Source organism: Syzygium oleosum, unplaced genomic scaffold, assembly GCF_021117445.2.
Source record: "Syzygium oleosum isolate NSW1041296 unplaced genomic scaffold, Sole_v2.1 Sole_v2.05, whole genome shotgun sequence".
In the NCBI taxonomy this organism is placed as follows: domain Eukaryota; kingdom Viridiplantae; phylum Streptophyta; class Magnoliopsida; order Myrtales; family Myrtaceae; genus Syzygium; species Syzygium oleosum.
The window spans coordinates 15,308,899-15,331,043 of NW_026607489.1; the positions used below are offsets into that span (position 1 = coordinate 15,308,899).

General features: G+C 42.6%; 3 protein-coding genes across 3 annotated transcripts; all 3 read left to right on the plus strand.

The window, feature by feature from the left end:
* The first annotated feature begins 3,675 nt into the window (after nt 1-3,675).
* Nucleotides 3,676-8,227, plus strand: LOC115663933 (uncharacterized). The gene is made up of 4 exons (XM_030585893.2): nt 3,676-3,982; nt 4,885-5,055; nt 5,951-6,435; nt 7,819-8,227. The coding sequence occupies exons 1-4, from the start codon at nt 3,691-3,693 to the stop codon at nt 8,188-8,190; spliced, it is 1,320 nt and encodes a 439-aa protein (XP_030441753.1). The 5' UTR covers nt 3,676-3,690; the 3' UTR covers nt 8,191-8,227.
* A 2,447-nt stretch (nt 8,228-10,674) lies between these two features.
* Nucleotides 10,675-13,920, plus strand: LOC115663934 (transcription factor ILR3-like). Its single transcript, XM_030585895.2, has 5 exons — nt 10,675-10,941; nt 12,261-12,323; nt 12,823-12,900; nt 13,061-13,223; nt 13,432-13,920. Exons 1-5 carry the CDS (start codon nt 10,793-10,795, stop codon nt 13,696-13,698), a joined length of 720 nt encoding a protein of 239 aa, XP_030441755.2. The 5' UTR covers nt 10,675-10,792; the 3' UTR covers nt 13,699-13,920.
* Nucleotides 13,921-16,772: 2,852 nt separating this feature from the next.
* LOC115664026 (disease resistance protein At4g27190-like) lies at nt 16,773-19,933 on the plus strand. Its single transcript, XM_030585977.2, has one exon. It carries the CDS (start codon nt 16,791-16,793, stop codon nt 19,512-19,514), a length of 2,724 nt encoding a protein of 907 aa, XP_030441837.2. The 5' UTR covers nt 16,773-16,790; the 3' UTR covers nt 19,515-19,933.
* Nucleotides 19,934-22,145: the final 2,212 nt, after the last annotated feature.

The window sequence follows — 22,145 nt, forward strand, 5'->3', positions numbered from 1 at the left end:
CTCGTAAAAAAGCACCAACTTTCATTTAAATCCCAAATTTGGCCCCCTATTGACTTTCTGTCTGAAGTTACCCTTGTTTGAGAAAAAAAGTTATGGTGGTAAGCCTGGCGAATCTCTTCCATGGCGTCTGTCGATGGGCGGTGGTCTACAGCTTTAGATTACGACAAAACGACGAAGTTTGGCTAGAAAGATTCAATCTGGAGATATTTTTGACTTGCCGGTGAAGTGAAGGAGACGAACAGTTTCACCGTTATTCTTCAAGCTGTGATTCAGAGAATAAGACAATGAATAATGCTTTAAATCCAGTCAGCAAGTCACGTGGATTTATTGCTAAGGTGGAATAGTCAAGTTGGAAAATCAATTGTTTTAAGTCAATAAGGGTCAGATTTGGAATTTAAGTGAAAGTTGATGCTTTTTTACGAGACAAAAAAAAGTTCAGGCCAGAATTGTCCATCGACCTAAAGTTGGTGCTTTTTTATGGGACAAAAAAAAGTTCAGGCCATAATTATCCCTCGACCTAAAGTTGATGCTTTTTTATGGAACAAAAAAAAGTTCGGGCCAAAATTGTCCCTTGACCTAAAGTTGATATTTTTTTTTGGAATTAACCCCAATTTCAGAGGCCTCTGTTCATCTTCGGAATATGAATTGTTCCTCCCTCCTTGTGCATGCCATTCAAAATCATTGATCACCGGAGGGACCGAGTGAATTGTCTGTGCTGATACAGGACGGCAGACCCCACTCTTCTAACACACTACGGCTGCGTTTGGGAACGCTTTGGGGAAAGTCTTTGGGGAAATGTAAAGGACTTTAGGTTGAAGAGGCTTTTAAAAATGTAAATTGTGTTTGGTAAGTTGTAACTTAAAAGTCCTTTGCAAAGTAACTTTGGGTAAAATAGTGTTTGGAAAAATTATACTTGCAAAGCTCTTTTTTTATTTTTTATTAAAAATGTTGAAACCCTTCGCCGGCTCTGTCGAAGGGCAGCCGGCCGCCGGCGACCCAGATCTGGCACCGGCGGCCGTCGTATGAGGTGAAAGGACCTCCGGCAGCCCTCGGTGACCACCGACGAGGGCCGCCTGGGGTCCAGCGACCCTCGACGAGGGTCGCCAAACCTAGGCGAGGGCCGCCGGCGACCCAGATCTGACGCCTCGCGGCCCTCGCCCGAGGCCGACCTCCCTCAGGCAGCCTCGGTGACCATCGAGGCCGGACGACCTCGGGCAGCCCTTGGCGATCGCCGACGAGGGCCGCCTGGGGTCGAGCGACCCCCGACGAGGGTCGCGAAGCCCGGCCGAGGGCAGCCGGCGACCCAGATCTGACGCTGCGGCGTCATTTTGTTTTGTTTCCGGTTTCCTAAACCGGAAACCCCCAACATTCTAAGCAATTGCGTTAATCCTGAAATGGTTCATTTTGTTTTGTTTTTCTTTTATGTGTGCACTATCATGGGTGATTTGTCTACATACAGTGTCTAGAAAGATTAATATTAATGAATTCGATGCTTGTGCTAAATATACGAAATATACATGTGCATCATCTTGATTTTCTACCTTATATATGGAATTTCTTTTATGGTATATCCCCAAAAATGGTGGAACGCATCCATCTTTGGATCCCTCTTACCTGCTTAAAAAGAAGAAGAAGAGATTATTCTAATTTAAAGATTCTCAGAAATTTTGTTTGACATATTGGACGTAGAATTTGTCATAAGTACACAAATCGCTTCCTTGATAAAAATGTTAAATATTGCAAATATCTTATGTGCCTGGCATATGATTTACAAGATTTATTATGATAACTCAAGTGAAAAATTTGGAAAGGCTATCTCGATGTCATCAAACACATACATTTTTTTATTATCTAGAAACGATAAGATCATTAGTTTTGTAAGCGATGAGTAACTATATTGTCACATCGATTTCGATAATTTTTTATAGAGCAAAATAATTAAAGAAGATAATGGGCATGTTTTTATTTATATATGGATATATTGCCAATTCGATTAGTCAATTGTGTAATTGTCGATGAATTCTCATTGGCCCCAACGACGAGAATATTTGAGGTACTAGAAAGTAGAAACGACATAATTTTGCTTTCGTTGTTTTGTTTCTCCATTATATATTTTTATTGAAAAAATAAAACAACAGTCCGATGCCGACTCCGATCCGCATTTCATTCGAGTGGGCCCAAAAAAAAAAAGCCCATCTCTTTCTATCTCTGTACAACTTTGTGCTATTGTCGATATTGCCGTGGCTGGACTTGGCTCCGGATCTCCGTGGCCGATCAGTGTCTGAACGGAGCTTCCATATTCAGGTACTTTATGATCATCCTTTTTTGTTTCACAAATTAGGGCTTTGAACGGACAGGTGATTTCACTCCAGACGATATCTCCTGTTCCAGGTGATGGAATGCTAATTCCGATCATTTTGAGGAGTCCGTAGCCGTATGCCGTTTTGTATTCGGTGAGAATTTCGGCGTTTGTGGTTGATAAGTTGGAGGGCCTGTGTGGGGTTACAGGGAGCGCTTAGGAAAAATTAGGAGAATTGCTGCAAAGTGGAGAAAAGTAGTTTGCAAAACACTCTTAAGACAGACTAAGTGGGAAATCTTCTTAGGCCATGACTTCAGCTGATTATCAGCCCAGTCCCCATCGTTTGTATTAGCAAGATTCAATTGTTGTGGGGTTGGATTTCATTGGCCTTCTTTAGACTTGGGTTTTTTCAGCATTATGCAAAAGGAGCTTGCTCCATCAGGAGTTAACCCTTGCAAATACATTACTGGTTGGTGGAAGTAGACTTTCATTTGCAACTCTTTGAGGGTCTACCAATATGAAGCAGCATTTGGTTGCTTTCTGGAAACTGCACAATGTCTGAATCTGTGGAACTCCTGAGATTCCACTGATTCTAAAATGACGGGATTCCAAATTCGTAGGATGCTTAGGCTCTAATTGGGTGAACATTTGTAGATGATTATTTTCCTTTTGGGCTTGCTAATGTGAAGGATTGATATACACAGTACAGACCATGAAGGCTTGTGCTGTGGGCGTATGTATGTCTGTAGTATTGAAGTGAGTCATCTGGTAAAAAATGAAGTTTACTCTGATTTTTTTGTGGGTGTAGAACGGCAGCTTGTGTTATGTGATTGAGAATTCACCATCTTCTATTGGTTTTGCTTACCTTTTTGATTTCTTGCACTTGTACTTATTCTGTAGCACTGAAACTGATGGTTCCCTTCAGGGAGCCAGATGGAGTGAAGGAAAATGGCTCAAAAAAGAGGTATTTGTTGCTATGTTAAATCGCAAAGTGACAATTGGAGTTTAATTTTGTTATGTTTCCACTCTTTCCAGGTCATGTGATAAATTGGAAAGAAGTAGAGATTATACCCTAGACAATTTTCATGCCTCTTATCTAATAATTAAAGGAAACAGTTGATAATTAGCTATTACTATTTAATGAAAACATTCTTGATGTAATAAGACTAGGAAGTTATTATCAAATACATTGAAAAGTATTATTTATCATGGTAATAGCTTATCATACGAATTGATTGAACACGGATATCAAATTTGATGTTGCATGAATATGATTAATTACAAAAGGATAATCAGTATTTTTTTCCATCGCCAGGGATCATTACTTCGTCAAGCTCAAGGACAAGGATTAATACGTGACACGAACCAAGCGACGGCACAAAACTCCGGCGATGGATCTGCTGCGCAACGCTTACTCAGATTCCTCCGACGAAGAACCCAAACCCGAACCCGCACCCGCACCCGCACCTCCCTTCCACCCTCCTCCTCCGAAGCGACCCAGACCCGAAAATCATACAGTCTCCATCCCCAAATCCAATCTCTCGTATCCTCCTCCGACCGGAGCTCTTGTCCATGGCAGATATGTGTCCAAAAGGGAGCGAGCCCTCCTGGGTTTGGGTTCACCACCCACTATGGTTCTTGACCCAGAAAACACTGACCCGTCAGCTTCAACTTCTGCCGCTGGTAAACGCCATAGCTGTGTCTCGAGCCTTTCATTTTCCCCTGTTCTTCAGTTATGTCTTCGCGATAGTCTCTGTGTCTGGTTGAGAATGCTTGGGGACGACGTCTTTCTTTCGAGTTATTGCTATTCGTTTTAGTTGTTTAAACACAGGGAATGATGGCTGGATTGTTGAGTGATTGGATAATTCCCATGTCAGGTGATTTAATGAGCAAAACCCGGGTTCTGTAGCAGAGACTGCCCTGCATTGTCAAGCTATCAAAACTTCCCATTTGAAGATGACAGCTTTGTAGAAGGCTTAAGCTCACTTGTCATGCCATGAAGCTGTGGCAAAGAGTAATTGAGCATAAGTTAGAAGGAAGAGACTCACTTTGCTGAGAGTCAGTTTGGTTTTATAGTTGTCAAAGACCTATTTATCTATCGGGATTAGCAAAGAGATATATTTAATTCTAGATTTGGAGAGAGAGAGCGTGCTACGGACTTCTTGGAGATGTTTGTAGAGGACTTTGGATAAGAAAGGCATATGAGCTACATATATCCGAGAAATAAAGGACATCTTTAAATGCTTTCGCGCTGAACATGCTTGGCAAATTTCACATACTGTTCATTTGATAGATCGCTAATTTTACGAAGCTAAGCTACGGACTAAATTGTCTAAGGCAATTTTTCGACCTCGGTGTGCATTTTATGTGTGGATTTTTGAAATTTACTGCCCTTGAATGGCAACATGGAGGATTAAGATGAATGTAAAGCAATTCGTGACGTATTGTTCTTTCTTTGGTAGTAATTTGCATCATATCTGCATACATGAATATCACTTTCTGATATTGCATCTCTAGCTTGTGTGAATCGTATCTATCTCACTCATGGAAACATGAGATCCTGACTTTATGCTTTCTGCTGTTAGTTTCATGTATGGGAAGTTTATTGGATTCAGACCTACCATCTGAAGTTCTATCACTGTTGAGGCATCAAACAAAAGGTCGTAGGGGTCTTGGTCAAATACAAGAAAGGCTATCTGTAGCTCTAAAGGGCCATACAAAGGCTGTCAACACGATCCAATGGTCAGAAAGTCATGGTAAGATCTGCCTCACGTGCTTCTATTGTGGTTGCTACTCGTCTTTTCATTTGTTGCTTCAATCATTACATAGTAGAATTCAATCTTTGTTATTTCTCTAGAAGATGGTTGGTCTGGCACTGTGATATTTTGAGCTTACTTTGGTATGCACTTATCAATAAATCATGCTTCACGAGCTGACTTGTGGGCACACGTTACCTGAACTCAATCCCAGAAGCATCTTCAATTGTGACTCCTTCAGCCACAGCTTGGATGTGAGTCAAAAAAATAGGAAAGCTGTAATTTGTTTATCCTATTTTATCCACTATTTCATTGAGCTGATGTGTTAGCGATTCCAAGGATCAGGTGGTGGACCTCAAATAGAAACTCAGAATGAGCATGCGAATAGAGTGGAGAACAGAATGGAATGGAGGAAATTTGGTTCTCTGATGATAACCTTATCCTTGTTTTTTCTTGACATTTCCTATGATCAGACGTGGTTTCATATCTGGGACAGTTGATCGTGTCTAAATCTCTGTGCGCATAGGCCAAGTTAGAGGGAATTTGCAAATGCAAGATCCATGTGGTGCATGTTGGCACACAATAAAGAACTTTTTTCCAGAGACCTGCTTTGCCCTACTATAAGAGTCTGTCATGGTTATTGCATGATCAAATTTGCGTTAGTTCATTTTAAGGTCAATGCATGAGTTCAAGTTTGCAGTAACTTGCATTCTTAGGTGGTCTCAATATGTAAAAACCAAATGTGGAATATCTGCATATTGATTGGGCCTCTCACATCATGTGCATGCACAAAATGATTTGTTCCTTCCTGTTCTTTTATGCCTCCATTTTTATGGTGGTAAGTGCTTTGTACTCATGATCTCCAATTAATCTGTTTACTAGAGTTAGTTTACAGCTCATCTTCTTGCATCGGCTGGGATGGATCATAAGGTCTTCATATGGAATGTGTGGAGTAAAGATGACAAGAAAGCACGCATTCTGAGCCACCACAATGCCGCAGTGAAGGATGTGAAGTGGTCAAAGCTTGGTTGGCATGTACTTTCTTGTGGGTATGACTGCACATCAAGGTTGGTTGATATAGAAAAGGGGATAGAGACTCAGGTATTCAAGGAGGACCAAGTTGTCAATGTTGTGAAATTCCACCCAGACAACTTCAACCTTTTCCTTTCAGGAGGAGCAAAAGGCCAGCTCAGGTTATGGGATGTCAGAAGTGGTAGAGCAACACATCAGTATATACGTCAACTTGGTCCGATCCTTGATTTGGAGTTTTCTCTAGATGGCAAGCAATTCATCTCTTCCAGTGATGTCTCCTTTAGCAATATCAGCGAAAATGCAATAATAGTTTGGGATGTTTCTCGACAGGTTCCTCTTTCCAATCAGGTCAGCATTCACTAATTACGACTGATTTGCTATAGTTGTTTGAGTTTCTTTTAGGGAGCAAGTCGTATTTTGATATGCAAGTTGCTTGTAAAGCTCTCATGAGTTTGAGTTTTTGAAGCGATCTGCACATTTAGTGAGTTTTAATAGTGTTTAATCTAAGTGACTGCAAGACAGAGCAAAGCTTGCTGAAGATTGTTGTCAAGAATCAAACCTGAAACTCGTCTTTTGGCATGGGGATTTGACCATTTATGTATCACAAGCCAGATCTGTTGTCACTTTTACTTTAAATGATGAACTTTGCAGATTAGAAAACCAGACTATGAATTTTTTTTCCCATACCAAATGATGTAGTTCTATTATTTTGGGCAAATGATAATATTCAATAGAACGATACTATACATGCTAAGATTCTTCTACTGTGTTTGGTTACTAAGTGATGTGTCAGATTCCTGTTAGATGCTGAAATGGGCCCATTGACTTAAATAGACACTACAGAGAGACACATACTTAGTAAACCATTTTAGTGAATGAGTGTTAGTATCCCGAGCATTGTCTAATTCAATATAATATCCTGGACCATAGTGATGGACGTGACCTCATTAAAACCATTGGATTACTGTTTGAGGGGACTCTGCATCATAATTGTCATGCAGCTTATTGCCATATAAATCAATAAGTTTGTTCTAGAATCAGTTTCTCGTTGTCTCTCCACTAGTCATATAGAAATTTATCTAGAGCTTCTGTACTTTGTGTCCACAGAAGTCTCTTTCCTCAACTTGAGTTCTTGGAGTCATGACTCTTAGACAATATTTTAGGTCTGCCAGAGTAGCTGTTTAACTTAATCCAGGACCAACATAATTGCCAACCTATTCTTATGTGGGTCCCACTTGGCTCCTGATCTCGAAGTACCTACAACATTTGCTCCTGGAGGACCTAATACATGCTTACTCGTGTGTTGAAGCGCTAAGTTTTTGCCCCCTTTAATAAGCATAGATATATTGATTAAAGAAGCAGGTAAAGTATACCGTCAGGTCAATCCTGAGTCTATCTACCAGTTTTTGATGAAAACGGACCAGACAGTTTGTATGTGAAATTGATTTAAGGGATTTTCACAATAAACTAGAGAAGTGTTGATTTATAACCTATGTTCTAATTAGGAAGGAAGATTTATCACGCCAACATTAGAAGATGGCCTAAAAAACTGCATTGGCTTTTTGCCCAAGGAAATGTTCTGGTCATATCATGCTTCAAGTATTAGGTACATGTGACCTTAACCGATAATATTATTGGTTTAAATGGTGGATCTTATTGATAATAGTTCTACTAATTTCTTTATGCATATCTACTTATTTAGTACGGTAAATCCCTGTGTCTCTCTCACAGGTTTATGGAGAGGCCTATACCTGCACCTGTATTAGGCATCATCCAATTGAGCCTTGTTTTGTTGCCCAGTCTAATGGAAATTACATTGCCCTTTTCTCTTCAAACTTCCCTTTCCGGCTCGACAAGTATAAAAGGTACGAGGGTCATGGAGTCTCCGGGTTCCCCATCAAGTGCAACTTCAGCTTAGACGGTGAAATGCTTGCAACGGGCTCCTCAGAAGGTTCCATATACTTTTACAAGTATGGGTCATCCAAGCTTCTCTGGAAAACTAAGGCGTACACATCACCATGTGTGGATGTGGCTTTCCACCCTATCATGTCGAATTTTATCGCAGTATGCAGTTGGGCTGGAGATATATCGGTGTTTGAGTAGCTTGATGTAATCCAGACTCACACAAGCTCATAGACAATGTTTTTTTCCCCAATTTCAGCAGTAAAAATAGAAGGTACCGCTATATAACCACACGTGATTGCTAACAGACGTGCAAGACCATCGATTTTGGTTTTTCCCTCGTTTATCATGTAATTCTCAACTTCTAATCTGGTTACCCAATGGAATTCTTGAAATTTGTGGGAAGTTGTTTGTTTTCTCTCTTAAGGAACTATTATGATGACTTGCTTGTTTGCCATAAGATTGCGGATATTTCAGCAAGTTGTTGCCTTTCCAAATTTAAGAAGCATAATGTGGAGTACAGTTGCGAGGTTTTGCCACATTTGGATCCGATATGATATGATCTGAGATTATGTGGACTACAGTTGTGAGGTTTGCCCCATTTGGATCTGATCTGATATGATCTGAGACATGATAAATGACTAATGAGTTGCCATTTGAAATATAGTCAAGTTGCACACATAATGCGATGGTGATTAATAGTTGAGATGAAAGACGACAACAACAGAAGAATGGATAAGCTCGGGCGCTTGATGGGGAAGGCTGAGAGCTCCGGAGATGGCCTGTTGCCTAGGTTGTGCGACCCCAGGTGAGGCAATGCCAAGGTCGCTGCCAATGCCAAGGTCGCTGCCGAGGTCGCGTGGCCTTAGGCGAGCTAGATCTGGAGATAGAGGCTCGGGCGACCCTCAGCAAGCCTTGCGGGATTTTAGGCGAGCCAGATTTCAAGACCAAAGGCAAGCGTCAACCTTGGCAAGACTCGACCGGGCGAGCGCCAACCTCTGCAAGCCTCGACTACGCAACCCTTGACCCAGCAACCCTCAACCTCGGCGAGCTTCAACCAAGCGACCACGCGACGACACATCTGAGGCTATTGAGAGAGACAGAGAATAGAATAGTGCTTTCATGAAGGCTAGTGTGGAATGTGAAACTATTAGTATTGGCAAAATTGGAAAAAAAAAAAAATTCGTTAACCCTCCTGAAAGTAGCATTTCCAAAATGCCGAATGCCAATGTTGGATGGGACTTGCATTAGGCTAAGATACTTTGGAAATGATAACTTCAGCTTGAAGGCGCGGAACCAAACACCTCAAATTTACCCTAAAGGATTTTGGGCAAGGCTCTGCAAATGCGGAACCGAGTGCACCATTAAAAAACTTACTTATTATCCTCTTACGTATGTTTATTTATAGTCAATGATAATCCAAAGAGAAAAATACGATCATGTTTCGTGGCCATGCTACAAGTTTTCGGTAAAATTTATATATATGTCATGTAGGAGGATATTTTAATTATAACAAGTTGCTTACAATGTCCCCATTGCAAAATTTTCCACTAATCTACTGCTAATTGCTGATTATATTTCCTTTCTTTTTTCCCTCATTTTCTCGCGCAATGGGCGGTCCTTATTGCTAGTTATCTCCTTATGCTCCACTTGCTAATTAATTAAATACGCAAATGCACAAGGTGTCCCAACTCCCACCACAGGATGGACTGCATCAATCCTTAGGGAAAAAAAAAAAGATATTTTAAATTTAGAGATTCTCAGAAATTATTATTTTTTTGGGCATAATGGACATAGAATCATCATAAGTACACAAACTGCTAAATAAAAATGTCGAATATGCCCAATATTATATACCCGGCAAATGATATCGAGATCACGCATTTCTTTTTTATATCTCCAGACATGATAAGATCTTTTTACTCTTTCGTTCTGTAAGCGACTGTTGTTTGGTAAGCGGTGAATTATTATATTGTCATGTCGATTCCGACAATTTTTTATAAAAGCAAAATAAATTAACAAGATGATTCGGTATACATACATGTATATATTGTGTAATTGTTGATAAATTCTCATTGTCTCGGTTATGAGAATATTTTTGGGTGTTAGAAACGACATAAAATTGTTTTTATTAGGAGTGTGCAAAATGGATCACATGGACTGGACCGGACTGGCCGGTTTGGTCTGATTCCCGAGAGTATCGGTCCAGTTTCCGGTTCCTAAAAGTGGAACCGGTGTCCAGACGGTCCGGTTCCCGATTCAAAAGGAGAACCGGACCAACCGGACTGGATCGACCACATCATTTTTTTTATTTTTTTATTTCTTCGAAAAAATTAGTAAAATGTGAACTAAATCCACGTACAACGCTTTTCCCTTATCGTCGCACCACAATGACTCTTCGCTCATCACCGCTTCTGTCAATATGTTGAGATTTGTGGAAAAAAATAGAAAAGTGACTGATTCCATTGGGTGGAACCGGACCAGATCAGGAACTGATCATTCCTAGTTCTTATTGTTCTGCTTCTCTCTCTATATATTTTTTCTAATGAAAAATTGAAACGACCCGAGAGTCCGACCCGTTTTCACCGGAGCGGGGCCCCGGAAAAAAAGCCCATATTCTCTGAAACCCGTTTACTTCCACGACTGGCTTTGACGTACGACCACGACCACCACCACCACCACCACCAGCCTCGTTCCCCTCCCCCTTACCAATTTCTTCTCTCCTCGTCTCCGTGCAAAGCCTTCGTGCAAATTTCTCTGCTTTGGCGTGCCGGAAGGGAATCCGGTCGTCGTCCGACTCGAGATGGTGTCGCCGGAGCACACGAATTGGATCTACGACTGCGGCCTGATCGACGACATCGACGCGGCGGCGGAGGACGGCCCTTTCCAGGTCTCCGGCCCCGGATTCTCGTGGCCCGATCAGCCTCCGAACGGATCCTCCTCCATTTTCAGGTGCTTTGCGCGATCCCTTTTTGTTTCGTAAATTAGGGCTTGGGATGGATTTCGCAAGTTGGGGCTTTGAACGGGGGGCGGTGATTTCAATCTAGACGGAATGCTAGCTTCGATGATTTTGAGGAATTCGTGGCTGAATGCCGTAATTGTATGTGGATGGAATTTCGGCCGTTTTGTGATTTGATAAGGTGGTGGGCTGTGTTGGGGGTACAGTGAGCGCTTTAGAGAAATTTAGGAGAATTGCTGCAAAGTAGAGAAAAAGTAATTCGCAAAACACCGAGACGTCTTATAAGGATGGTAAACCATTCTCAATTCAGTTGGGAAATCACTGCTCAGCAAAAAATTTAGGACGCTAATGTTGGGGAAAACGGAAAGCTCATATTTTTTTTGCGTTTATCTGTTGCCCCCATCTCTAAAGGGTTTATGCACTCCGCTGCCGAGCTCCAGACAAAGTCTGTGGAGCAGAAGGTGGGACTTGAACCGTTCAACTGTGGCCTGGACAGGGTTATGCTCTGCCATTGAGCTATTTTCGCCAGCTGCGCAAGGTTTTGGTGGCGCAGCCATCAGGGTTGTCTTTGCTGCGTAAACAAGAATGAGTGGGAAATCTCCGTAGGCCATGACTTTAGCTTTATTTTGAGAGTGTGAAGGAATGAAAAGATTTAAGGTTCTAGTTTTGTTTGAGAAGATGAGCTTGACTTGCGTTATATCTGTCAAATATCTGAAGAACATCATTTTGATATGATTATTATATGACTATTAGCCCAGTCCCTATCGTTTGTATTAGAAAAATTTAATTGTTGTGGGGTTGGATTTCCGTAGCCTTCTTTAGACTTGGGTTTTTCAGCATTATGTAAAAGGAGCTTGCTCTATCAGGAGTTAACCCTTGCAAATACATTACTGTTTGGTGGAAGTAGACTTTCGTTTGCAACTCTTTGAGGGTTTACTAGTATGAAGCAGCATTTGATTGCTTTTTGAAACTGCACAAAGTCTGTGAATCTGTGAAATTCCTGAGATTCTAAAATGACAGAATTCCAAATTCTTAGGATGCTTAGGCTCTAATTGGGTGAAGATTTGTAGATGATTACTTTCTTTTTGGGCTTGCTAATGTGAAGAATTAATAAACACGGTATAGACCATGAAGGCTTGTTCTGTGGGTCTATGTATTTCTGTTGTATTGAGGTGAGTCGTCTTGTATATGAAGTTTACTCTGATTTTTTGTGGGTGTTGCACATGAGCTTGTTTTATATGATTGAGAATTCACCATCTTCTATTGGTTTTGTTTATCTTTTTGATGTCTTACACTTGTACTTATTCTGTAGCACGGAAATCGATGGTTCCTTCGGGGAGTCAGATGGAGTGAAGGAAAATGGCTCAAAAAAGAGGTATTTGTCTCTATGTTAAATTGCAAAGTGACAATTGGAGTTAAATTTTTTATGTTTCCACTTTTTCCGAGTCATTTGATATATTTGTGTTGAACCTTCCGGTAGTGGAGATGGTCACCATGTAAGAGACTAAACTCCAATTGTGCTGCTTCGCAAGGATTCCTTGTTATGGTTTCAGTAATAACCTGTGAGCATGATCAATGTTAATGTGGGGCATGTGAGCAGAACGCTGTATATTTTAGTTGATATTGACTGATAATCAGTTCTCTCTGTCATGATTGCCTATCTAAATTTTGTTTCTATTGTTGGTTATTGAAGACTAAAGTCTGGCTGAAATTGGGCTTAGGAAGTGATGATTGTCCAATCCTCATTTGAAATTTGAACCTCGGTTTTTTGTCAGTTTGGTACATATACGTATTTTGACTTGCTCTAGGAGGTTATTGCAGGTGATCGGTTTATGCAGGATTCGTGTTTTTCTAATTTGGAGATGTTTCTGCAGGGTTAGAACTGAATCATGCAGTGCTTCAAGTTCCAAGGCGTGTAGGGAGAAGTTGCGTAGAGATAGACTAAATGACAAGTAAATCTCTCTTCCCCCCGTGTACACTCTTGCATGCATATGCACACACATATTTGTCGTCACAATCACTTGCATACCTTGCCCTCTTGCATAAGCTTTTTGCTGAAAGGAAACAGAACCGTTCCATGCTTTTAATGTAGCGCAATGGTATGACTGGTAGGTTTTTGGAATTGGCATCTATCCTTGAGCCTGGAAAGCCTCCTAAGACAGACAAGGCCGCAATATTGATAGATGTGGTTCGAATGGTGACCCAGTTGCGTGGTGAAGCTCAGAAATTGAAGGACTCAAACAGTAGTCTTCAAGAGAAAATCAAAGAATTGAAAGTGAGTCTTTGATGTTAGCGTTACATAAACATTTGAAGAATTTAATTAAGGCTTGTTTTCCTGCCTTTGCTTAATATGAGTTTTTTAGTTCTATTGATATTTGAAGGCTTTTCTACCTCAATCCCATGAAGTTTGTTGGGCACGGACCATAATTAGAAATGGTTGATTAAAATTATTTGGTGTCTTACAGTTGCCTTTGCATTTTTAGGCTGAGAAAAATGAGCTTCGTGATGAGAAGCAAAGATTAAAAGCAGAGAAAGAGAAGTTGGAACACCAATTGAAGGCCATGAGCACACAACCAAGCTTCTTGCCTCCGCCTCCTGCAATTCCTGCGGCATTTGCCACCCAAGGCCAAGCCCCCGGAAACAAGTTGGTACCTTTCATTGGTTACCCTGGTGTTGCCATGTGGCAATTCATGCCTCCAGCGGCTGTGGATACCTCACAAGATCATGTTCTCCGCCCACCAGTTGCTTAAGTTGGCAACGTCAGATCATTTGGGTTGGCTTTCATTTGATCGTCAATATTTGATTCAGCTTGTCGTGTTTATTGGCTGATTTAGCTTTTCTGGAAGTCTACTGACTGCTTTTTGTTGGACGAGTATCATGTGTACGATTACAGCTATCATGACTTATGATGATTTCACTTGTAAATTTCGCCAAATTTTATAAGGTAGCTATCTTCCAAGTTTCATTTTCTAGTGGATTCATCCCTACATCTTTGTCACATAGGCCTCTTATTCATAAATATGTTTCCGACAAGATTTTTTGGCGACAAAACGCATCTCAGTGAAGTCTTGGTTGGATTTAATTACCAACCTATGTTAGTAAAATTTCGTCGTCTGCTTTGTGAAGGAACTTCTCTTTTTATCTCTTCAGCCTTCGATATGCATTCATGCCAGCGGATTTATTGCCAATCTCTGCAAATTTGACAGCTCATGATGGATTTATTGGAGATTCGACGTACTCGGTCTATAATGGCCACAAACCAAGGGAAGCCTATCCTCAGCGAAGGCTTCGCTCTGCCACTATGCGTGGGCGTTACAATTATTTTCCTGATAATCCAGAATTTCGGCTGTACAGGTCTATGCACGTAATTTGCCATGACAAATGATAATGGTTGAAGATTTGGATGAGACTGTCCTTGGCCTTTACCAGTAACATTTCATGCATGTATTTTCCCTCTTATAAGGAAGTAAAGGAAAAGATTTTGTTATGTTTCAATTGATGTTTAGCTTTTGCCTCCCTCTAAGTTAAACAAATAAGAACCCTGTAGAAATGACGTGACTTGGAAATTTTCCAGCATAAATACTGTAAAGAAAGTTAATTTGGAGCAATGTGCAACCACAGTGGCTGCTTAAGTGACTTGCATTGCAGAGAAATAGAGCTAGGTAAGAAGCGGACTGCGAAGTTGGCGATTTTCTATTTGAATGGAGATTCTCCATGAGTGGAGCAAGCTTGAAAGGCGAAAGTTCGACGAAACTTGGCATGGATCTGTGTAATCATTTGGAGTAGAAGAAGGTAGTACGGTGAGTTTCCAAGGTGAGGTTCTTGGACTCTTGCTGTTAGCTCTTGGGGACTTCAAATAGTATCTGATAAAACTAAGTCTAGGAGATCTACTTCTGTTTGGAACAAAGCGGTCATAGGCCAGCTTGTAGTTTGCATGCCAGGACAATGGGAAGTCTCCCACAAATGACGATAGCGACAAATTTGTTTAGCACTTAAGTTTATCCCGTCTTTGATTCTGCTAATAAATTTATCTAGCACTCAGATGTTAGCTTATGCTCCTAGAAAATGGCAGATACCACAAGTTGGGGGAAATTGTCAAATCAGTCATAAACCTATTGTACAGCGGCCAATTCAGTCCTAAACCTTTTAATTTTGCCAATTCAGTCCTAAACCTTTCTAATTCTTGCCAATTCAGTCCTTCCGGTCAATTTTGGCCGGCCGGCGCTGACGTGGCCGTCGGCCGGCGCCGGCCATCCGACCAACGCTGACGTGGTAATTTTTTAATCTTTTTTTTTTCTAATTTCTTCCTCTGGCCGATCCGGCGACTGGCGGCCGGCCAGAGGGGAGGGCCGGCAAGGTCGACCTCGCCGCTGCTGAGGCGAGGCCGACCTCGCCGTCACGAACCAGGCGACGGCGAGGTCGGCCTCGCCGCTGCTGGGCCTCGCCTCGCCGTCGCCTGGTTCGCGACGGCGAGGTCGAGCCTTGCCAGATCTGGGCGAGGCTCGACCTCGCCGTCGCGACCCAGGCGTCGGCGAGGTCGACCTCGCCGGCCCTCCCCTCTGGCCGGCCGCCGGTCGCCGGACCGGCCAGAGGAAGAAATCAGAAAAAAAAAGATTAAAAAATTGAAAAAAAATAATAAAAAATTGCCACGTCAGCGTTGGCCGGACGGCCGGCGCCGGCCGGCGGCCACGTCAGCGCCGGCCGGCCAAAATTGGCCGGAAGGACTGAATTGGCAAGAATTAGAAAGGTTTAGGACTGAATTGGCAAAATTAAAAGGTTTAGGACTGAATTGGCCGCCGTACAATAAGTTTAGGACTGATTTGACAATTTTCCCCCACAAGTTGCGTGAGGTAGATCCACGAGCCTCAGAAAAAATTAGTGGGAAATTTTGGTTTCCCAATTTGCTGACTTGACCTCTAGCCTGGGCGTAGTCTTCCTTGTCCTTGATCTCCACGGGTTCCGACACCATTTAATCAAATCTAAGACTTCATGGTCCATGAGAACATAATGGTATTGTATAATTGTGAATCTATCGCGGAACTAATACGTCAGATACTTCCATGGGAATTGCAGTTTCACTTTGGTCGCAGCTATGTTGTGTAGAAATAGTTTAGAACCTCTTGGTTTGACTGAGGGAGGATATGCCAGAAAATGTTCGTATAAAAGGAAATGCCTTGTCGTTGAATTCCAGACAATTGGAAGTTTGGAACCGCGATATAGATCATTTACGTCGACCTTCATCGGTATCATCACTTTTGTGCTATTCTGCTAAACTGGTTTCAATGATGAAACGTACCTATTTTTGGTTGAATGGTGTGTTGGAGTAATCGGAAATCCTAAGTTATGAAACTTATTGTCACATTATTCTTTCGACAGATCCTCCAAAGTTATTTGCAAGGTAAGGTACGATAAAACAAAGTATGGATGTCCATGGTTGCTTCCATTCAATTTCTTTGTAGGATGATGACAAGCTTTTGTAAGTCACTTTTCTTGTTCCATCTCCCGTCCTCTTTCTATCCGCTGATTCATTTTGGACTAGTACCAACCCTCAAACTATATAAAAACCTTTTTCCAGTGTATTACCTTCCCCTCCGTAGCCATGGAGATCATAGCCGCGGCTACTGCTGAAATCACTAGATCATTTACCACCTTTGCCATCTCAAGAATCAAAGCCTTACTGAAGTTACACAGAAATGTCAAGACGCTCCAGGATGAAATGAAGAAGCTCACCGAGCATAAGAACAGCATCAGAGAAGACATTGAATTTGCTCAAAGAGAAGGGAAGTCTCCTACTTTACAAGTTAAAAAGTGGCTCCAGGATGTTGAGGAGCTTGAGCGTGACATGGACTCAATGCTCGATGATGGCCCTGTTAATTCCTCTGCTGATCCTGGCCGGAACATCTCCTTCCGATACCGCCAAAGCAGACGTGCAGTGAAGAGACTGAAAAGGGTTAAAGAATTGATCAGCTCATGCAATTTCCAAGTGATGTTAGCCAATAGGAAGTCTCCAAGTAAAGTTGTTCAGAGAATGGCAGCAGAATCTCTGGCAGGTCAAGAAGCAGCCCTGGAGACTCTGAAGAGGCTCATGGAATTCATAAATGACGACCATGTCAACAGGATCGCGGTTTGGGGAATGGGAGGCGTTGGGAAGACAACACTACTGGCGAACCTGAACAACATCTATGAATGTTCCTTGACTGAATCCTTCGATATAGTCATCTGGGTAACAGTTTCCAAGGACTCAGACTTGGTTACGATTCAGTCTCTAATTGCTGAGAGGCTGAACCTAGAGTTTGAGCCTGGAGAGAGTATGCAACGAAGGGCTAACAGGATCTACCAAAGACTGATGCTGCAAAGGACGTCCCTCCTTATTTTGGACGACGTCTGGGAGAAAATTGACTTGAAGGACGTGGGAGTCCCACACGGTGATGATCAAGCCAAGTGTAAGATCGTTCTGACCACTAGATCCTTCGATGTGTGTAGGGACATGATGACTGATGAAGCAATCAAGGTAGAAGTACTGAGGGAAGAAGCAGCTTGGGATTTGTTCATGCAAAGTGCCGGTGATGCTGCCAAGGTAAGTGACATCGAGCCTATTGCACAAGAAATCTGCAAAAGATGTTGTGGATTGCCTTTGGCCATTAAGACGGTGGGGAAGTCTATGAGAAGCAAGAGAATGATCGAGCTGTGGAAGGATACGCTCCGCCGGTTGAAGCTAGCGGTTCCTAGTGGGGGGAGCAGTATTGAGAAAGAAGTCTATTGGTCAATGAAGCTGAGTTATGACTTTTTGCCAAGTAAGATACATCAATCCTGCTTCCTATTTTGCTCTTTGTATCCAGGAAATTTCTCTATTAAAGAGAGCGAGCTGATACAATGTTGGATAGCGGATGGACTAATAGACAAACATCAAACAATCGAGGAATCCTTCAACAATGGGATTGCTATGATTGAAAATCTGAAGGATTCTTGCATGTTAGAGCAGGGAGATGGGATTGGAACTGTGAAGATGCACAATGTTTGGAGGGACATTGCTGTTTACATATCCTCAGTTGAGAAGGAAAGTGGGTTCTTCCCTCAGTCCAGAATGTCGATCTATGAATTGCCCGAGAAGTTGCAACATGCTAGGAGACGAATATCGCAAATGAACAGCAATATTCATGAGCTGCCTCCTCGGGTCCTGGGTTGCTCCAAGCTCACGGTTTTGTTCCTCCAAGGAAATCCTCTAAAGAAGATTCCGTATGGATTTATACACAAAATGAGGGCACTGAGGTACCTAAATTTGAGCTGCACTTTAATATGTTCATTGCCTCTTTCCCTTTTTCAGCTAAGTGAACTGCACACTCTTATTTTAAGAGACTGTCGGTATTTAGAAAATCTGCCTCCTCTTGGCGCTCTTTGCAAACTCGAAGTGCTAGATCTCTCTGGCACCCTATTGAGACAGCTGCCTATGGAAATGGACAGACTTGACTGTTTAAGAGTGTTACACTTAGCCGGCACCCGTCACTTAGAATATATCAAAGCCAGAACTTTCTCTGTTTTATCTAATCTCGAGGAGTTGGACATGTCATTCAGTGCTTATACCTGGGACATGGAACAAAATTTAGGAGGAGAAAGAGCGACGTTAGATGAGTTGGTTCTGCTGGAGAATCTTTCCAACCTCCAAATAAGGCTAGACACTGTCCAATGTCTTGTCCCATGTCGTAATTGGCTGGGAAGACTGAAAAGATTCAGGATATGGATTAGTCCGAGGATATGCGAATCAAGTTATTGTCCCATTCAGCAGGATGAGAAGAGGGCCATCCTTAGAGGTGTTGACCTTATGGTCCTGGAGAGAGGCCTCGAGGTATTATTGGACAACGTGAGTGCCCTGGACCTCATAAAGTGCGGTGGTATAAGTGAACTGACTGAAACAGTCAGCAAGATGAGTCTGCGTGGTCTGCAGAACTTGAAATCACTCAGCATAACAGGTTGTTCTTGGATTAAGGTGATCTTGAGCGGGGAGAAGATCCAGCACAATGTCTTGCCGAACTTAGAAAACTTGACATTGAGTCGTTTAGAGAAATTGGTGAAAATTGTCGATGGAATGATACCGAAAGGGTGCCTTGACAAATTAAAAACCATAGAGGTGGTTGACTGCCCGAAGCTGAAAAAACTAATCTCATACGCTTTTCTGCGCCGGCTCCGTAATCTCAACAAGATCAAGATTGAGGACTGCGAGAGAATGAAGAGTGTCATCTTGGGAAAACTGTCGGGTGGAGAACTTCCAAAACTAAGAGTTCTGGAGATGAGGGATCTGAAAAGTTTGAGGATGATATCTCCTGGAATGTCAGATTGGCCGTCTTTAGAGAGGATTGAGGTAAGCAACTGTCCCAAGCTGGATAGGCTTCCTTTCGCATTCCAAAATGGGTTTTCAATCAGAGAAATAAGGGGAGATTTGGAGTGGTGGAACAACATCAAATGGCCAAGTGATGACATTAAGATCAGCCTTCAGGAGAGGTTCCAGGTGTTCATTGCTACTCCATCAACAAGAGGATATAGGGAGGTAAAAAGAATTTCCTTACCTTAGCTTTGTCTGTTTCTGCTTCTAATCCACTACTACCTTGATATGGTGTCTCTCCCACTATTGTGATGTTTTTTTTTTTTTTATAATTCTGAAATACCATTTTCTTTAAAGGCCTGAAGAGGATGATGCAGCTGTTGCCAGTTCATTCATTCAGAGAGATTGGAGACAGTTTTGTAATAGTAAACATTGGCATTTCGCTTTGTAATGTTCTTCAACGAGCTCTAGGCCTATGAAAAGAATGCACAAGTGGGTGTGATATCGTCTGAAAGTTTTCGTTTCATCATAGAGAATAGTGTTGCTTGTAACCTATGCTTTTCTTACAGATTGTAATCGCACAAGGTTCCGAATGTTCTTCAATAAGACCGTCAACCAGATCATCTTATCGTCTCATGCTGTCATTCGCTTTTCTATGCATGTGTGTCCCTTCGGCAGTTGTCTTTCAGATATTGTCTTCGGAACAATACTTGTGAGAATAAAAAGCTGAAATGAACTTGAATCCACCATCTGTTTCCTAGAAAAAGCTGAAACATCCTCGACTCGGTCTTTCCATTTTTCTCCCTCTCTATCATATGAACCGTCCCCCAAGACACGGGGCTGCAGGTGGTAAACACCCATCAAATTTGATAAACGTGCTTTTTTTCTGTCGACAAACTAATGTCAAGTGTTGTAACCTTAGGAAGTGATCTAACAGGCGTCGATTTACCGTCACAGAGCAAGTTTTACCCGTCCACCCAGTTTCGATGTTTGCCACCAGGCATCCTACACGTGCCCTTTTTCTCTTACTTCTTCCGTGGCTTCCTTTTTGTCAAGAAATCAAGCACCGCATCCCAGTGGTCACCAACACAACATGATGAATGCAGTCTCGCACAACTGTGATTTCATCATTTACTGCCCAATCATCGTTTTTTCCGCTCCCTTTTTCATTAATACACTCCATTTCACAGTGTCTTGACCATTTTACCCTTTGTGGGTATTATGATTTTGGCATCCGAAGGTTCAAATTCGTTGCCCCTCCTTTCATTGGGTTTCTTTGCTTGTGGGTCTTACTCCTTTTTAGTTACTTCCTCTGTTCTCTCTGTGTGCATTCGCAATCCTTTTCCTCGTTGGCCAGCAACAATGAGAAACAAACTGAATAAATATACCGAGAACAATACACGAGACTTTGAATATCCTACCATCGATTGCTCCTAGTTTTAGTTTAAGTACAGCTCAAGAGACGACTGGCTAGGTGGCTTAGGTGTACCGAGGCAGACGCAAATCACCCCCCTCTGTTTTCACCTCCATTTCTATCTGCCCCCAACATGACCCGTGAATTGAAAAAAACCAACAACAACAACAATGAAATAGTCCGAGTTTGAATGGAAATAGTCTACTATAATTGCTTCATTGGTGATGATGAGGACTGTTGTGGAGAGCGGTGACAGAGCCCCGAATATAAGAGAGGGATGAGGGTCCCCATCCCATTGAGGGCAGCCCCCGAAGCCACACCCCAATTGCGAAAGCCTCTCCATACCCTGGCTAGGAGTCCACCTTCATCCCCAACATGGCAAGCCAACCACTCACGGTGTTTGGCGACGATCGGGGAAGAGGGGGCTCGGTGCGGGCTCGGAAAGGCGGGAGTAGAGAAGATGGAGGAGAGTGGTAGCGACGGGCCAGCAGCGGGAAAGAGAGTTTGTGGAAAGAAAGCTGGCAGATGGCGATGGTAGCGTTGAGTGATCGTGGTGATGCTCTAGTTAGTTTGATACAACGGGATTGTCTTCTTTTTCCTTAGCCTTCATTGTTTAACATTGCCATTACCATTGCCTAGACCTGTTAAATGGGTCTTCAAATCTATATATGATCCATTTAAAAAATAAATAGGTCATAAAATGTTAGTGGATGCTTTCTTTCCCTCCTTAGAGGTTCTGGATTCGAATTCCCGCTCGGTTCCGTAATTTAAGTGGGGGGCTCTGGCGGTGGGTTGTTGGGCTAGTCTCCCCCGAAGTATAGGCGCCCCGATTACTTGTGCGGGCTTGTCCCCGGGAAATGGTGGCGGATCTTCGGTTACCAAAAAAAAAAAAAAGGTCAATATAACTTTGAAAAACCCATCTTAAATAGGTCTTAAAGTTTTAAACTCATCATAAATGGATCTTAATGGGTTGAGTGTCAAACCCATTTCCAACCCACTCATTAAGCCCACCCTCTTTTTATAAAAATATATTTTTTTAAAATCGAATTTTTCTTTTCTTTTTTTTCTCTTTCTCTTTTCGTCCGGTGGCCGGCCACGGCAACGATCGGCCACAGGGGAGGAACGACCTTGCCACAGGTCGGCGAGGCCTCGGGCTCGCCGAAATCGGGCGAGCTCGGCCTCACCAATCTGACGAGACTCAAGGTCGCTGGCCTCAGACGAGCTCGAGCTCGGCCTCAGGCGAGGTAGAGCTCGCCTGAGGCCTCGATGATCTGGCAAGACTCGAGCGGACGAGCTCGACCTCACCAGATCTGACGAGGTTGAGCTCGCCCGAGGCTGGCGAGGCTCGACTCGTCGAAATCGGGCGAGGTCAAGGCTCGCTCGAGGCCGACGAGGCTCGGCTTAGCTCGCCGGAATCGAGCGAGCTTGAGCTTCGTCGGCCTCTGGCGAGCTCATCCTCGCTTGTG

What these genes read in the sequence shown, in the direction of transcription:
- LOC115663933 (XM_030585893.2), top strand. Translation starts at nt 3,691, where the DNA reads ATGGATCTGCTGCGCAACGCTTACTCAGATTCCTCCGACGAAGAACCC. An exon ending in AGCTTCAACTTCTGCCGCTG is followed by an intron (nt 3,983 to 4,884) that starts GTAAACGCCATA and finishes TTCTGCTGTTAG; the next exon opens with TTTCATGTATGGGAAGTTTA. An exon ending in AGGTTCCTCTTTCCAATCAG is followed by an intron (nt 6,436 to 7,818) that starts GTCAGCATTCAC and finishes TCTCTCTCACAG; the next exon opens with GTTTATGGAGAGGCCTATAC.
- LOC115663934 (XM_030585895.2), top strand. Translation starts at nt 10,793, where the DNA reads ATGGTGTCGCCGGAGCACACGAATTGGATCTACGACTGCGGCCTGATC. An exon ending in AGAGATAGACTAAATGACAA is followed by an intron (nt 12,901 to 13,060) that starts GTAAATCTCTCT and finishes TATGACTGGTAG; the next exon opens with GTTTTTGGAATTGGCATCTA. An exon ending in AGAAAATCAAAGAATTGAAA is followed by an intron (nt 13,224 to 13,431) that starts GTGAGTCTTTGA and finishes TTGCATTTTTAG; the next exon opens with GCTGAGAAAAATGAGCTTCG.
- LOC115664026 (XM_030585977.2), top strand. Translation starts at nt 16,791, where the DNA reads ATGGACTCAATGCTCGATGATGGCCCTGTTAATTCCTCTGCTGATCCT.